This window comes from Coenobita brevimanus, chromosome 93 (genome assembly GCF_032717465.1).
Source record: "Coenobita brevimanus isolate Jiangsu-jjx chromosome 93, ASM3271746v2, whole genome shotgun sequence".
Classification (NCBI taxonomy): Eukaryota; Metazoa; Arthropoda; class Malacostraca; order Decapoda; family Coenobitidae; genus Coenobita; species Coenobita brevimanus.
The window spans coordinates 10,286,517-10,305,063 of NC_137046.1; the positions used below are offsets into that span (position 1 = coordinate 10,286,517).

An 18,547-nucleotide genomic window follows, 5' to 3' on the forward strand; every position below is an offset into this window, starting at 1 on the left:
TCTGTGCATACTAGTTATCACAAAAGTAGGCTATAATGGAGCTAGGCAAGTTCAAAATTGCATATCAACTCTCCATCAGTATTTATTGGAAGGTCTGTATATATCTCTTCTAACAGGTGCAGCAGTTAGAGAATATTTAAGCTTCATTTTAGTTTATGGATTATATTGTAAGTAGCGTATGAGTCTCTGTAGCACCTCTTACTCGGCGGTTCATACTGCACATATTTCCATTGTACAGTCGGCCTAAGAAGTGACGGCAGAGTATCCAGAAGTTTTCGGTTATCGATAATGTACATATTCTTCCTTATATCTTTACAAGGTGAAACCTATTATGTAAAACTGTAACAGGAGACAAGAAGTCAATGAAAAAAAAACAAACGGTAAATTTCAAAACTGTAGGAAGCAGTTCGTTAATTACGATACCAGAAAATCCTAAACGGAACTACTTGAAATTTCAGAACTATCGCTCAGGGACAGTCAGGAATAATTTGCGGAGTTCATATTTAATATGGTAAAACGCAATATTTTTTAGAAGCGTAATATTAAAAAGAAACGCGGTTTAATAATCAAATAAAATCAGTCATTATTATTCATAAAATAATTTCCATTACATTACTAAAGAATAAAGTCATTTATTTCCGTTCCTGTTGTCTCCATGGACGGCGACAGAAAGCGAGAGTGCGGCGTAAGTTAGTAGGCTATTTTAAATGGTTCGACTAACAAGCACAGAAGGAAACAGCTTTTACTCAAAGACATGCAGTTATTACACTGCATCTGGCCAGTTTTTCATTAAGAAAATTCTCTTGAAGTTTTAAGATAAGCCAGAGGACTATCAATGAATGAAAAATCATGAAAACCTCGAAAATTTGCCGAGTCAGAGCTCCTTGGAGAACAAGCTTGTGTCATAGCCTAGTATCCTCAGTGTCTAAACAATTGGTAAGAAAAAGAAAATGCAATGTTCATAAACAAATAACTGAGTTCAAAGCCTTCAAATCAGCATTTTCAGTTAAGCAGGACACAGAAGTTTATTTAAAATGAAGGATACTAGGGATTAATAGATAGAGCAAAAGGTATATGCTTTTGCATTGCAAGAGTATAGTCTCATGCTTTGGTCCTCTTCACTGCCTAGTGTATGAGAAAAAGGTATAATCTCATATCTTCTTACAACTTGAAATAATTTTGGATGAGAAAGGAATGAAGTCGTAAATTATTATAATCGAGGGAAGACATGGATTAAAAGGCAGCATGATCTTGCTTCTACCACAGGTAGGGTATCATTACCAAGAAAAACTTCATTGTTGCTGCACTCTTACTGTTGCTGTATCATGACCATAGCATTTGAAAACAAGGTAGTGTATTGCAGTCACATGAGTTTTATCTTGATTGGTCTTCGAAACCAGAGCATCTGTATTTGAAATCCTGGGAAGCAAATGAATCAGGAATATGGGGTTATGCTGCGCACAGCGTGTGGACTAATACATTACACATTCATTCAAATCAGGGTAAGTATCTGAGTGTTAACTTCTTATGTATCACTACCTCATGTTATTCGTTTTACACAATTCTTAGCGCGATATATATATATATATATATATATATATATATATATATAATATGACGTAATGGAAGCATAGAAGTTTTACCATATACTCACTAAATTTTCACTGAACGTATATGAGTGCAGAGTGACCAAAGCAGTCCGAAACTCTGCCATCACTTCATGGGACGAGTGTTCATTACTGGAATTGAATACCAGAACATCTACAATATAAATACATAAAAATAAAGATTTGGTGTAATATCCATAACATATCTCCAAGAAAAAAGTGTTGCAAGGTCTTTTATGCCACTTAAAACACAGCAGCAGACGTTATTATGTTTCAGGTTAGACTAAGTTAGGCTAAGCCATTTAATCAATGTTTAGGTTTCTTACAATTTTCCACCTCATCCTCATCCTCGGTCTACCTCTCCCTCTCCCTCCCTCCACCTCACCTACATACACCCTCTTAGTCAGTCTTTCATTCTCCATTCTCTACACACGTCCAGATCACCTCAGTGTATTTCTCCTAATCTTCTCAACCACATCCACATCCAGCCCACAGCGTTCCTTCACTTCTTCATTCGTCAACCTGTCCCTCCACGTCACTCCACATGCTCCTCTCAAGTAACTCATTTCCACTGCTCTCACTCTTGATTTGTTCCCCTCTTGAAAGGTCCATGCCTCACTTCCATACATCAGGGTAGGGATCACAATACTATCATGCAATGACTTCTTAACTTCCATACTCATCTCCCTATTTCTCATCACTGCTTTCAGTGTACCAACAACCTTCCTTCCCTGCTGTACCCTTTCATGCACTTCATCCCCCAAGTTCCATCCTTACTCATCACACTACCCAAGTACTTGAATGCACTCACACTCTCCATATCTAATAATGGATATTAGCGTTATGTTAAATATACACATTTTACTTGCAGCGTCCTTTGCCTTGCTGTCCAATGGCATATGACTCTGGAAGTTTCGCCACCAGATTTTAATTATATTCAATCAGTCAATCGCCCCATGACAAGCGTAGGAGCCTGGGGCTAGGCAAGTTGGTCCTGACATTTAAGATGAGTGACCAGCCTCACACATCCCTGAGTGGTATGTGAGCAATAAATCCCAACCACCCATTGGATATAAAACTACACACGCTTAATCCAATTGGAGCTCCTTAATTACCCACTAAACCACCAGGTGCCATAATTTGATTATATGGTTATCATCCAGCGTAGTAAATGGTTTCCTGGTATATAGGAAACTGCTGGATATAATTTAGCTAAATTCTTGCTTCCTATTTTGTCTCCCTGACTACTGATGAGTAAACAATTCCTAATTCAAGTGCATTTGTGGATGAAATTTTATCTTTAACACTTCCAACTCATTATGTTATGGCTGGCTATGATACAGAGTTCCTAATTACCAATGTTCGTTTGGCTAAAATCACAGACATAATTCTTGATAATTTTAAACCAAGCAGTTTTTATGAATTGAATGCAAGTCAGTTTAGACAGTTATTAGTTTCTGCCTCATCAGAATCATGTTTCCTGTTAAACAATGTTCTTTATAATCAAGATGATGGTATTAGGATAGGCTCATGTCTTGGACCTGTTTTTGCTTTTTTTTTTTTTTATGCAACAGGGAGATTTCATGGTTGAGCAATTGCCCTAGTAAATTTAGACCAATTTGTTTTAGAAGATATGTAGATGATTTATTTTTAATTTTTAACAATGAAGATGCTCATATAATTTTTTTTTAAAGAATTCAGTAAGTTTACCAGTGCACGATTTTATTCCCCCCCCTCCCCGCCAGCCCCCCCCCCACGTGCCTCTGAATACATAGATTCTTGCCTTATTTTCGCCACCTAAACATATATATATATATATATATATATATATATATATATATATTTTTTTTGCCATGAAACCTACATCGTCTTCTTCGCTGTTGTTTGTTCTAGCTAATAAGCAAAAAATAATAATAATAATACAGAAAAGTACGAATAGAAGTACATTATGCCGGTGTGAATAAACACTTCGGACGTCAACCTCTGTTTCCAACATCATAGTTCAAAAGTTTTCCATCATACATAAAAATTTTATTAGAAGTTTTGAAAGAGAATTTCATCAGCTTTCTAAATAGCTTTGCCGGGCTGTGATACGATTTGTAGTTCTCGAGAAAACAGCAAAAAACTAAAAGCCATTTCTTACTGGAAACTGATTTTTTTTTGTTTGTTCAGGAAGCTCTAGCTCAAACGTTTTCTCACACAGGTTATGTTTTTATTTCATAATCTTGTGTAGAATTTCATGAGCTTTCTCATGGTCTCATAGTTTCCGAGTAAATCGCAAAAAAACTACTAGGTACCCACGCCCTTGCCGCACTTGCGTCATGAGCGCACAATAACCTTTATATTCCTGCCTACGTAACAACGACTTTTCATCAGAGATAATGCATTGTTATATCCTGTACATACGTAGAATTTACTGTGCTTTATCATGGTTCGTACAGGAAATCGATACATTCAATACTTTTCAAGTAAATGGACGATGATGGTAGAATACTCCTCGGAGCGCTGCATAGTTTTACCGCAAGCGAGATAAAAACACTCTTCCCCCGCCTTTACTTAAAAAAATTTGTTCCCAAAGGCTCTTTTTGGAGGATCATATACATACATAGAATTTACTGCTCTTTATCATGGTTCTTACAGGATATCAATACGTCCAATATTTTTCGAGTAAATTTATTTTTTTATAAATAACAGAACAGAGGAAGGAAAAACAAATGAATAAAAGAAAATAATCAATACACCAGATTACTGGTGTTCTCTGTTCATAAAATATCTGTAAGTTAGACATGAACAGCTGTAGGTTGACATTTGGAGGGAAACAACTCTGGGGAAGCGAGTTCCAAGAAGATGCAGTACGGGCAATGAAAGAATTCTGATAGGCAAATGTAGAATACTCCTTTGAGAGGTGCATAGTTTTACCCCAAACAAGAAAAAAACTCACTCTTCCCTCACCTTTACCTAAAAAATATGCTCCCAAAGCCTGTTTTTATTTATTTTATTTTTTGTCATGTACACATGTTTATTTTTATATGCTTCCTCATGATGTTGTCAAAACATCAACGTGACTATTACCTGGATGAAAGAGAACAACATACCTTACAGTGCACTGTCAGTTTTTCCTGCCTCACCCACACCTACTTATTTTCGCTCACTAAAGGTTTTATTTTCTTTTATTCAGAGTCTAAATGTAAAATCTCCGAGTATTTTTTCTTATAGTGCAATAAAAAACTCGACATGACCACTAGTCTTTTTCCTAGTTACTGATACTGAAGCTACTCTCTTTCACATGTGTATATGTAGAAAACAATGCTTATTTGTGTGAAAAAAAAAAAATAGAAATATTGAAATAGGTCAATATACAAACCAACAAAATTTGGAAAACACACTTCCTTCAGGGGTGTTGAGCTGTTTGCAGGATCTTGTGAGGTTTGAAGATGAGAAGTTATGTAGTGTGTGTGTGTGGGGGGGGAGTGTGTGGGGGAGAGTGAGTGAGTGTGTGTGTGTGTGTGCATGCATGCTCCACTAGGGAATACTTCGCTTGGCATAGTACCGTTCAAAGCAGTCACCCATGCAAAGCGGCACACCACAAACAGGACACATGTGACTTGCGTCCCTCTTCATCTTCGCCAGGGCACACAGGGTGCACCAGAGCCTCTTGCGGTTGGCGATCCTCTCCCGTCGATGGCCAAGTGTGCAATCCAACCACACTGTGTCGTTGGTGACTCGTTGACGCTTGGTTGGATGTTTTCCTGGTGTTCCCTGGTCCTGTCTTCCTCAAGGTGCAGCTGCAGGGGCTGGCATGGCAGTGGCAGAAGTTTCTCTCGACGGACGAGGAACTGCTGGAGATGGTGGTCTTGGCACCTGTGCTGGTGCTGCTGCAGGAAACGGTGGTGTTGCCACCTATACTGGTGCTGCTGCAGGTGCCAGAAGTGCTGGAGATCTTGCTGGCTGTTGGGTTGGAAAGTCAGGGGCATGGTGTAATGACATTCTCTGATGCGAGCCACTCTCTTTCATTGAACCAAAGGAACTTCAGGATTATCTCCTCCAGAAAGTCCAGCAGAGTAACTGACCCATGCGAGCACTTCTTGTAGGGGGCGAATGTGTTGAAGATTGCCATCTGAATGAAGTAGAACGTTATCTTCTTGGTCCACTTCACGGTCCACCGCTGGATGGGGTGATACTGGACCATTTAGTGAAAGTGGTCCACCCCACCCATGTGCTGGTTATAGTCCTCCATCATGATGGGCATGTCCACAAGTCCTCTGGACATAGGTTGTCCTCCCATCAGAACCCCTGGCCTTCCCTCGAACCTGCTTGGGGACAGTGCTTGTACTGTGGATTGTGGAGACCATGTTTAAGATGCGCTTGTCCTTCCACAGCAACACCATCACGTTGTCCTTGTGCCTTGCTGCCATGCCCCCCTCTGGCAGCCTCCTTGCCTTGGTGATGACCTGCAGCTGCTTCAGTGCTCCTCTTGCCGGGTGTAGGGTCCCACACACAGGTTCCTACACTGAAGAGCTGTTAGCACAGGGATACAGAGTTATAATAATTGTCCATGTAAACTTTGCATCCTTGGTCCTTCAGCGGTTCTACAAGGCCACAAACGGTGTTCTCCAGAGTCTTTTTCTGCTCTGTGTACACATCGAAGTTCTAGATGTACCCCAAGGAAGCCTTAGCCAGGAAGTACAGCTTGATGGCATACTTCGAGGGTGTCATGGGGTTGTAGAATGTGAAGCTGAGGCGTCCCTTCCACGCCAGTGAGCCCTTGTCGTGGCTGGGGTGTTCCTTGGGTTGGTAGGTGTCTTGGAACTGCCGAAGAAGGTACTCCATCACTGTGCGAACTCTGATGAGCCGATTGCGATTGTCCTGGGGTATGGTGAGTTGAAGACATGAAAGTGTTTCAGGATAGCCCTGAAACGTCACCCACTCATCACTCGCCTGAATCATGGATAGCCGTGGAGCAGTGAACTTCTCCAGTAGTGCCTCATGGTCAGCATTTTCACGATCTCCGTGAAGAAGTAGAGCCCCAGGAACTTGACCATCTCCTCTTAATTGCAGATGAACCAGATATCCAATGCAGTCCCTAGGAACAATACACAGTTGTTTGTCTCGAGGGTGAAATATGTCAACAACTCCCGGGTGAAGAACAGCCAGAAGAACTGCAGAGGCGTTGTTGGCAGATACACCTTCATTCCTGAGGATTCTGTAAAGGGCCTATTATGAGGTGTGAATGGGCCACTGCTCCACCCTGGATCCTCTGCGGCAACACCTCACGCAGTGCTGCAGTGGGTCAGCCTACAGACACCCTTCAGCCTCCTCGGCCACCCCTTGGCTGCCCCCTGTAGCCATGCTGCGGACCCTGGTGGCCTCATTGAGGTGCTGACAGCTCCGACGAGGAAGACAATGAGGCCAGCTATTGCTGCTACAACACGTCAGGATGGAAGCTGCCGGAGAAAGCATCCTCGTTGACCAGGCAGGAGACGACGACACAGTCACATCCTGTACCACCTGTGCCACAGACACTGCGGCAGGTGCAGGTGCCAGTGTCACGTAACTTGGCCCTGCAACCAGTGACATGAGCTCGGCCAAGGGGGAACTGGAGGCTAGAGGTGGAGAGACTGCGATGGCTGCTGGAGCGAGAGATCCAAACGTAGGCAATGGCTGGGCTGTAGGTCCCACCGCTGGTGGTAGTGTCTGCTCCTGTGGTGGTTGGGGTCAGGGCAAAGCCTCCAGATGGGAACGGCGCGGGATGTCATCCCAGTCCTCCTCCTCATTTGAAGCGTCGTTCAGCACCTCCTCCTCCTCGCTCTCGGTCTCCTCGAACAGAACCTTCTGCCACTCCTCAGAAGACAACCCCTTTCTCTCCATGGTGGTAAGCACTGAGATAAAGTTCAGTCTGAGTTATGGTTCTTTACTGAAAAACAAGAGATATTGACTGTCATGCAACACCTTCCATCGAGAGTAGCACTACGCAAATGGTTTGATATCTTTCCATACGACTGCACAATTTACGAACACTTCACATAAACAATAACTTTTCAATGTCTTAGCACGGTGTAATACCTGTCCACTGACATCCTCACGAGTGTGTGCCATATATACATTTTTTTCTGCCCTCCTTCCCCTAAGCTTCCCCCAACACATGATATACACCCTATCTATATCTTCACGAACACTCGTGGCACACAGCACCAACATTTCACATAAATCATAAGTTATCAGCAAATGTCTTAGCTCGGTGTAATTCCTGTCCACTGACGTCCGTGGGTGTGTTCCATTTTTTTTTTCTGCCCTCCTTCCCCTAAGGTTCCCCCAACACATGATATACACCCTAACTATATTTCCACGAACACTCGTGGCACATTGCACCAACATTTCACATAAATCATAAGGTATCAACAGATGTCTTAGCATGGTACAGTACCTGTTCACTGACGTCCGTGGTTGCCCAGCGTCCTTACACTTCCCCTCCTTCCGCTGAGGTCCCGTTAACACACGCTATGCTCCCTCAATATCCCTTCATGAACACTCGTGGCACATTGCACCAACATTTACATAAATCATAAGTTATCAATAAATGTCCTAGCATAGTGTAATTCCTGTCCACTAACGTCTGTGGGTGTGTTCCATTTTTTTTTTCTGCCCTTCTTCCCCTAAGGTTCCTCCAACACATGATATACACCCTGACTATATCTCCACGAACACTCGTGGAACATTACACCAACATTTCACATAAATCACAGATTATCAACAAATGTCTTAGCATGGTACAGTACCTGTTCACTGACGTCTGTAGTTGCTAGGCGTCCTTGCATCCCCTCCCCTCCTTCCACTAAGGTCCCACTAACATACAATATGCACGCTAAATATCCTTTCATGAACATTTGCGGCATATTTCATGTTCACTTCACATAATCTATAAGTTCTCTATAAATGTCTGAGCATTGTACAGTACCTGTTCACTAACGTCCGTAGTTGCTAGGCATCATTATGTCCCCTCCCCTCCTTCCACTAAGGTCCTGCTAACATACGCTACGCATGCTAAATATCCCTTCACGAACACTCGCGGCACGTTTCATGTACACTTCACACTTAATCATACAGAAACACATGACTACCACAATGATTGCATCCCTGCCTCCGCAATTATTCCGTTCCTGACTATGATGTACAACGTGACGCAGCAGCTTCATCTTGATAGTACGATTCACTGCTATATGGCACACACCGCACTTCTTCACTAACACTCACAGCATGTTTGACGTATATTTCACACTAACTCATACGCTGATATAATACCACTATCAATATTATTCCATCCCTAACCTCCTCTAGTAATGTCTTCCCGACTACAGCGTACACATGACGCCTGCCCCATTCCAGACTTTGGCTATGACGTATGTAATACCTGCTAGTTCACTCATTTTACAAAGTCAACCACTATATCTTTCACACAACATATATTTTAGGCATTGGCTTCTCTATATACATAAATATACTGACAGGATTAGGGCCTAGGGAAAGCAGAGTGGCAAAACCCCACTACAGTGAACACGGGTCCTGCCTCTAGGCTTAATGACTGATAACGGGTACCATTGGTTTATGAGTAATATACAGTAAAAGGTTGATATAACGAACACAGGATAAAACAGAAGCTTGAAAAAAATGGAACGATTTTTTCTGTAAGGTACTCGTAATATTCCAGAAGTTTTCCATTCTGTCACGATGCGTCGGGTTTCCTTAACGGAAACAAGCTGTGGTAAAATCGTGATGCACTGGAACGATTCCGGTCGATCACAAGGCACGGGGCTTAGTCACAGGTTGCGGAAAATGCTACTTTGTCCCAGGCCGGGTGAGGCCGCTCGCCTCACTGCAGTCTACCAGCAACCCCGGCACAGTTCAAATCTCTCCAAGTGTGCATGATTACCTTGGCATTACAAACTTTTTTGTGCCTTTTCTGTAGAAAATAATCAAACCAATTGTTCACCATGCCTAAAGTGCAGGAAAAAAAGGAAAGGGTGACGCTTTCTCTGGGCCAGAAACTAGAAATAATCTCGAAAACTGAGTGTGGTATGCCAGTGAAGACAATCATGACCAACTATGGGGTCAAGACTCAGACAGTGAATAGGGAAGCATCACGCCTGATACATGTTTGGGGGGCTGTGTCAGGCATAATTCTACAAACAAGTCATATCCCCCCCATTTGGAGGTGAGTTTTTTACTGTTTTATTTATTATTATTATTATTGTGTGTTCTGACTGCTCTGTGTGTATCATTATGATCAGCATAGGCAGCATTTGTGTATGTAGCAAAAGCAGCTATTTAGTAGCAACTGTGTATAGGCTTCAGGTCATGAGTTAGGGAAGAAATATGGGAAAAATAGTAAGTTTCCGGAAAATTTCGTTCCATCTATGGTTTTGGAACGGACGCTTGAAAAAGCAGAATATTTGATAAAACAGAATAGGGGTTGACTGAATTATTCCATTTTATCAAGCTTTTACTGTATAAATGTTCCATCAACAAATCACTTCACGATATACTCATAAATAATATATATTCACATTTTGTCCATAGGGGCTTCGGCTCAGGTGGGAGGGGGAGAATCAGAGATGTTTACAGGGACAACACACACGGCACAACCTTACGGCCTGGTTACTCGTGAGGTACTGAGGTTTATCGTTGTGCACAGGCCCAGAGAAGGCACTACAGTGTTTCCAAGTGTTTACCTTGGAGGAGAGATGTGCCCACTAGAACGCACCAAAATGTGATGCAAATCTGCCAAAATCTTAATTTTGGGCGATTTTTTTTCTGTTTTTTCACACAATTCTCATCAATGAGCGTTTATCAGAAAAGACAAATGGGATGCGAATCACATCAACGTGCCTGGGAGGGTTAATTAACAAACAACAAAATATTCACACATGTGAATTAGAAAATGTTGGCATGTGAATTAGAAAATGATGGAACTACATCATTTTTAAATATAGAAAATGTTTAAAGGACTAGTAACTCGGGTACATAGAAAACCATCACTTACAGGTCAAGCCTTAAATTGTCATAGCTTTCGCCCAGTGAGATACAAAATTATTTCAGTTTGAACCTTAATGAATAGACCATACAACATTTGTTCTGATTAGATAACTTTGCATGAAGAATTTCTTAATTTCCCGTATATTAAATTAACAAATAAATGTGCATGCTTTGAGGAAAAAATGATTAAATATGTAAAATACCTTTCAACGGTAAACTTATCTATTAGTATATTTTAGCATTATACTTACTAATGACTTTCAGGTTAAGAATTTCTTTAATCACAAAAATAAGGTGCCCACTCCTCTATGTTCCGATGTTTACAAATTTACGTGTCCTAGTTGTAAGGCTGGGTATATTGGATGTATAAGTCTTTCATTCAAAATAAGTATCTCTGAACATATGGGAAAGTGCTACAGAACAAGACAATATTTGCATCAGATGGCATGGTCAGCTATGAGAGAGCATTCATTAACTCATAATGATTTTCAGGTGGTAACTAAATTCAACAATTCATGTGATGCTTTACTAGTAGAAAAATTACTAATAGAAAAGTCTAGAGCTGAGATTAATTTAGCTTATAATACATGATGATTTTTTTTCTTCTAACATAGATTGTAGATTCGTTTGGTTTCTTTGCTTTCTTTGCTTCAGTTTGGGGGTTTGATTTAAGCGTTCGAACATACAGGTTGTTGTTTTAGTTGTGGGTTTGAATAAGGGTCTACCTTGAGTGGTTCTTGGCATTTCTCTTCGAGCTATTATACTGGAAGAAGAGTTGTCTTATCTCTACTTGTTTTATTATTTTTAATAAATTACTTGTCTGTGCTATTTATTATGTCATTGCTGACATTACAGGACACTTTAGTACCTGATGGTGGCCTTAGGAAGGCTGCTAATTCGTACTGCTTAATGTTGCAAATGTTTTCAACATTCTTTTTATTACCTCTTTGGAAGTTGCAATGTCCCTGATCGCCTGCAGATATCTTACTTAAAAATAATTACTACATAAACAATGGCTCTAACCTTACAGAGAGTGAGTTATGAGGCATGATAAAAATTGTTCCTGGACAACTGAACCAGTGACAATCGAGCCAGTGACTACTGAACCAGTTGAAAATTGAATCAGTTGACAACTAAACCAGAGACAACTGAACAAATAACAATTAGATGAAGCAATGTGTATTATTGGACTGATAGTGCTCGCAAGCATATACGGACAACCGAACCGGTGACATTCGAACCAGAGGATACGTGAACTACATGTTATCTGTTTGCTTCTTCATGGCCGTCAGTTTATGCCCAGCTTTCACCTCACGAGCCGTCACTACTTTAGAGCTAAAATTTAAGTATTTCTTTAATTTTGGAGCACCAAGCAAGGGAAATCACTCCTCATATATGCTGGACATGAATATGTGGATAGGAGCAGAGAATGTTGGATGACTCCAGGAATATCCTACTGGCAAAGTTGTCATTATCATATACACAGGTGCAGCACTAGTATGACGACAGAAGGGGATAGGGTGACCAAGGAGCCTGGTGCTCACAATCATTCTGATGATCCACTAACAGCCCAAGTACAGCAAGTGGTGAGTGCACTACATTCATTTGGTGAAGGCTCATCAGACAGTGTGAGAAGTAGCTTCCATAAATGGGGAGGTCCTGCAACGACTGCCAAGAAAATTGTCATTGGAACGATTAGTAAGAAAAAACGTCAGTGTGCATGTGAAATCCTCCGCTCCTGAGACTCTGATATTCCTCTAAATTATCAAGAAATAATTCTGCACGGTTCTGGAGCAAATGATGTTGACCGTATCATTTGCATGGGTGATATCAACAGGGTCACCAATCTCAATGGCAATGGTATACTGTATGGATGTGCGATGGCATGTTCAAAACCACACCCATTTTCTTCTTTCAACTTTATACCATTAACGCCAAAGTTGGCAGCACCTATCCCCTCTGTGTTTATTTCTTTCCTCCAAACAAAACCCAAACTGCATAAGAAAGAATAATTGACATCCTTTTCTGTTATGCCTGGTCTAGCAAGTGAAAAAGTCCTCACAGATTTTGAAACTGCAGCAATCAATGCATTTACCTAAAAGCTTCCTTTCGCCTCCACTTCTGGCCACTTTTATCATATTGGTCAGTGCATCATATGAAAACCACCAGCATCAGCCCAAAGGTTAGGTATGAAGGCAACAGACAGTTTTCAGTGCTCATGAAGTGTCTGCTGGCTTTGGCATTTGTGCCCAAAGATGACATCATACTTGTTTTTGAGGATCTTGTAATTGCCCTCCCTCAGGAGCCAGAAATCGAAGAAGTGATGGCAGATTTTGAGGCCACTTACATCCTAAGCATGTAGATTGGTGGATGTCAGAGGGATCCCCGCTTCCCTATCAAACTTTGGAACCACCTTAAGGACCCGAAGAAAGTGCTTCAAAAACCATGAACTGCTGGGAAGGGTTCCAAAATGCCCTGAAGTTGGTGTACATGTGTGCACACCCAACCATGCACAAGTTTCTGAACGGCATCACTAAGGGCTTCACTGTCCAGTGTCTAGTGCATCAGAATGCTTTAGTTCATCGGTGTAACACACCCTCCAACAAGTACACCAGACTCAAACAGCAACTTGCTGCTAAAGCTAGCCCTTGCATGCCAGACGTCGGTTGGGTCTAATGCTCAAGGGGTGGATCAGTAATGCCAGGTGTCGGTAGGAATCACAAATGCAACCCCACCACAGTCTGAATTGGCTGCCTTTAGATCTTGTCTCCAAAGGGTAGGGAGAGACTCCAGTTAGTCACTGCAAGCACTGTCCAGTCTTCTCAGTGACGTAGCCAGGTAAGCAGGGATGTCATCTGAATCAACCTTGTCCGATTCTGTCCCGCCTCAAGCAGACCTCTTGCCTCTTCCACCCCTGCCAAGCCTCTGCACTAGGAAATTTGATGTGCAAGTGATGTGTTTTTTTTTGTCTTTATTTTATAAGTGATAATAAAAGTTCAGAGCTGATAAGTTCAGTTCAGTTTGTAAATATCTTGATTGTCCCTAGGAATAAGAAAAGAAACCTAAGCTGCATCTGTAAAAAATGTTTTGGGTTGAATTTCTGTATTTTTCTTGGCCCTGAAATTATAATGCAAAATATGTGATATAATCTGTAAATGTGATATCAGGTACAAACAGAATAAGTGTCACAGAATGTAAGTAGTAAAATAAGTGCTATAGAAAACAAGTAGTAAAGCAAGTATCATCCGAGTTGGGCCTGCGCACACATGCGCAGACATCCTGCTTCAAGTGCCAAAAGTTGCTCATCTTCTTCACGTTCATACTCATCGACGTAACCACCTGCTGAACTTGCGGATGCTTTCATTCACAAAATGAAGAGTTTGTGAGCAATATGGTCTTTGTTTCCCTAACTGCTATACTTTCCTAGAGATGAAGGTTTGAAAAAAAGGTTATTTCGGGAAAAATGCCCTTAAGGAGAGAGAACGAGAGAGAGAGAGAGAGAGAGAGAGAGAGAGAGAGAGAGAGAGAGAGAGAGAGACGGAGCCAAAATTGGCCTGACGTTTAGGAGTTAAGAAGTACTGAGGTGAGGTGAATAAGCTCCTTTATCTGCAGGCAATACTTAACATGCAGATGAAGTAAAGATGGAACAATGTAGTGCTCTGGATGTGATCTTTCTATACTTTGCCTATGAAGCACTGCCAATTTATACACATTTTTATATTGTATTATACCCTATTTTGATCGAGTGTGTGGTGAAATGGTGGAACATGGTGGAAAGATAGTACAGAAGTAGAATGGATATGCAGGATGTGCAAATTTGCCTGGAAGGAAGGTATGGTCCCACAGCATTGGAAGTCAGGTATAATTATTCCCTTCAACACTGGAAAAGGGGAAAGAGAAGTGTGTGGCAATCATAGAGGCATTTGTCTTCTGAGTGCATTAGGAAAAGTATACAGTCGGACAGTTATTGGGAAAGTTAGGGAATTACCAGAGGAATTAGTTGGAGAAGGTTTTAGAAAGGGAAGAGATTGAGTGGATCAGATATTCATCCTTAGGTCGTTAATGGAAAAGTTTCTAGAGAAGGGTAAGAAGTTGTATGTGGCCTTCATGGATTTGGAGAAAGCATATGACGGGGTGGATAGAAAAGGAAAGTGGATAATATTAACAATACTAGTATATGGTGTAATTGGGAAGTTGTTGAATACGTGAAGAGTATTTATGAGGGTGCCAAGGCTGCAGCGCATGTGGATAGTGAACGGCGTGAATTTTTCTGTCTCAACGTTGGATTGGAACAGGGAGGTGTCATGACTCCATGGTGGTTCAATCTGTATATGGATGGGAATGTAAAAGATACAAGGTACGGCAGTGGATGTTCAAGCGGCCCTACTAAGAGAGAGCAGCATTTGGAAACTTCCTGTACTGTTCTTTGCAGAGGGTATTGTATTGTTAGGTGAAGAGGATGGGGAACTGCAAGGCTTGGTAGATGAGTCTGAGAGAGTGTGTAAGAAACGAAATCTAAAGGTGAATGTAAGGAAGAGTAAAATTATGGTCTTCCAGAGAAATGAAGTCACTGAAATCACAATGAAAGACAAAAGTCATGTCCTGAAATTTTACGAAAACATCTGCTAAAAAGCTAAAGTTTTCGTGTGCTCTGGTTTGGGTCATACGGAGGGTTGGTAGCACCATCATGAGTTGCCATTTGCTTCAGATGACGAACCTGTAGATCCGGACATGTATTTCATTATTGAGCGAAAAAATATATATATAGTTGTGTTTTTCCGTCTGTTAATTTATATATATATATATATATATATATATATATATATATATATATATATATATATATATATATATATATATATATATATATATATATATATATATTTTTTTATATGTCTATATATATATATATATATATATATATATATATATATATATATTTATATATATATATACATATATATATATGTATATATATTTATATATATATATATATATATATATATATATATATATATATATATATACTGTATATATATACTGTATATATGTATATATAGACATATATATATATATATTTGGGGAGGCCAAAGATGAGGCAGAGGTAGAGGGATGGTGTGAAAATGTACTGTATATGAGAGAGGGGGGAGGGGAGTGAGCTGGGAGCACGGCAATGTAATGCCTGGGGAAAGGGCGACATGGAGGCGATTTGTTTGTGGTCACCTCTAACGGGATTGAGGCGGCTGGCAACAGATAGATAGAATAGCCTCTTCTACTATCTATACGTTTCACAATGATGAATATGTTTCTCAGTAAATTTTTAACCTAAAGTAACCCATAATTATAAGTTTTTTTTATTAACTGACCACTGATTCATATTTTATATCTACTGGTGCATTTTTTTTTTTTTTATGCTATTTTACCTGTTCCATTAACAGTGATCAATATCTATCTCTATACTGCCAGACGCCTTAATCCCGTAAGGGGTGGCGACAAACAAATCGCCTCCACGTTGCACTGTCCCCCCCCCCATTTCACTGCTCTGCTCCCAACTTACACTCATCCTCTCTCATATACCTCTCCACTCCATCCCTCCATCTCATCCTTAGCCTCTCCCTCCCTCTTTCCCCCCTCCACCACACATACTGTACATACCCTCTCCGCGTCAGTCTCTCACTCCCCATCCTCTCCACATGTCCAAACCACCTCAGTGTGTTTCTCCTAACGCTACCTATCTCATCTACATCCACACCATAACGCTCCTTCACTTCCTTATGTGTCAGTCTGTCTCTCCATGTGACTCCACAGGCTCCTCTCAAATAACTCATTTCCACTGCTCTCACTCTTGACTTCTGTCCCTCCAGCAAGGTCAAAGCTTCACTTCCATACATTAGAATTGGTATCACAATACTGTCATGTAGCAGCTTCTTCACTTCCATGCTCACTTCCCTGTTTCTTATCACTGCTTTCAAGGAACCAGTAACCTTTCTTCCCTGTTGCACTCTTTCAAGCACTTCACTCTCTAGACTTCCATCCTTACTCATCACACTACGCAAGTACTTAAACGTACTCATATATTCCATTTCCTCCTCATCCAACCTCACTGTATACTCACTGACTTCACCTTTCTCGAAGACCATAACTTTACTCTTCCATACATTCACCTTTAGATTCCGTTTCTTACACACTCTCCCAAACTCATTCACCAAGCCTTGCAGCTTCCCTTCGTCTTCACTTAACAACACAGTATCATCTGCAAACAACATTGCAGGTAGTTTCCAAACACTGCCCTTTCTCAATAAAATATTTAACTTTTGTCCACTGGCTCAATTGTCACTGGTTTCATTATCAACTGGTTTAGTTGTCCATTGGTTCAATTGTCCACTGGTTCAATTGTCACTTAAGTTGTCACTGGTTCAGTTGTCACTGGTTGTGTTTTCTGGCTACTGATAAAAAGAAAATAAATAATGACCTAACCATGCTTGGCTGATGTAGTACTGTTGGAGCAACTGTCGTCAGCTCGCGCCTCCAGCATCAGGTCTAAGAAGTCGCCTCTCCACTGGCCAACCTCACGAGACTTGACAGTCATTTTTGCAACCTCACTGAAGAACTCCATCTCTGATGCAAACAATTTTATTCCAAGAGCACAGGCAACTTTTGGAAACACTACTGCTAGGAAGAGTTGTAAACCCTTCATTAGTGACAAGGAGAAAAATTGGTCAGCCTTTTGAGCAAACTCTGGCTTTTCTTGGGTGAAGGAGTTGCACTCTATACCAAAGGCACATGAAGCAATTGTGTCCATGGTGAACCTGCCAGTCTTGTCCTTCATGTCGATACTGTGATCCTCTGCTGCATCTTTAAGGCATGAGGAAACAAGCAAGTCAGCTTTGTCACACACAAGAGGGAACATTTTTTTCATTTTGCCTGAGGAGAAGGTTGGGGACAGGATGGAGCGCAGAATCTTCCATTCATCGCCGGTTTTATTGCTCAGCATCTCTTTCATCATATCATCACCTTGACTTCCAAACAATCGTCTGTCAACAAAGTGATCGAAGTCCTTAACCAAAACTTCCCTCAAAATATCTGGATCACCAATAACCAGCACTGGTCGAAAACCTTCATATCTACCACAAAACTTGGAGCCTCCATAATTGTAGTATGTCTGCAACAATATACAACTTTTTTTACAATAAATTCCTTGAAATGCAGTGAATTATATTTTCAGTGTCATTCTATACATTCAATGCCATTGTCATCATGCTGTATACTTCGTATCAGGTATGGGGTTAAAAAAAAAATAGATATAACTGCTACCAGTAATCATGTGAAACTTACTTTATCATAAAGCTTCCACACAGGCATAAGGAAGCCTTCATGTATGTTGCCAATAAATGGTAGGTTGGGTGCTTGTGGAATGCCCATTGAAGCCCAGTAGCTGTGGCGCCATCTGGAGTACCACCAAGCTACCACCACCAAAGTCAAGGAAATCAGCCAAAGTTCCAATAACATCCTCACTTGCACAGCCTGGGGGTGGGGAAAACTGGCATTTACACCTACAGTATCACAATGGGTCTCAAAATGCACCTACAGTATAGTATGCCAAAATTTTAAATTAAAAATTTCGGTGAGCCTTGGCAACACAATTTTGCATTACTATCAATATTTCATGAACTGCTGTACTTGATCAGTTGGCAAGAAATTTTATTGGAATGTGTTTCCCAGCTCACTGAAAGTAACAAGTAGACTCTGGCAACACAAGTGGAAGGTAGAGACAACCTAGGCTCGTTCCATGCATTCTTGGTCTGAGAACGAATGAAGGGAAAGAGCTGGGTAGTACTGTATATTGAAATTTACATTCAAGTCACCCAAGGAGGTGGCCTAATATATTCTTCTTATTGGTAGGGTATATT

General features: G+C 40.9%; 1 protein-coding gene and 1 pseudogene across 1 annotated transcript in view; one reads left to right on the plus strand and one right to left on the minus strand.

Annotated features, from left to right (window-relative positions):
- LOC145412501 (cytochrome P450 9e2-like) overlaps positions 1-18,146 on the minus strand; it is a 51,426-nt gene extending 33,280 nt beyond the window's left edge. The window contains exons 1-2 of the mRNA XM_080282388.1: positions 17,973-18,146; positions 17,115-17,799 (exon numbers count right to left, since the gene is read on the minus strand). Of these exons, the coding sequence (XP_080138514.1) occupies positions 17,115-17,799; positions 17,973-18,146 (859 nt within the window). The remainder of the gene's footprint in view (positions 1-17,114; positions 17,800-17,972) is intronic.
- Positions 9,596-14,276, plus strand: LOC145412551 (uncharacterized; annotated as a pseudogene).
- Positions 18,147-18,547: the final 401 nt, after the last annotated feature.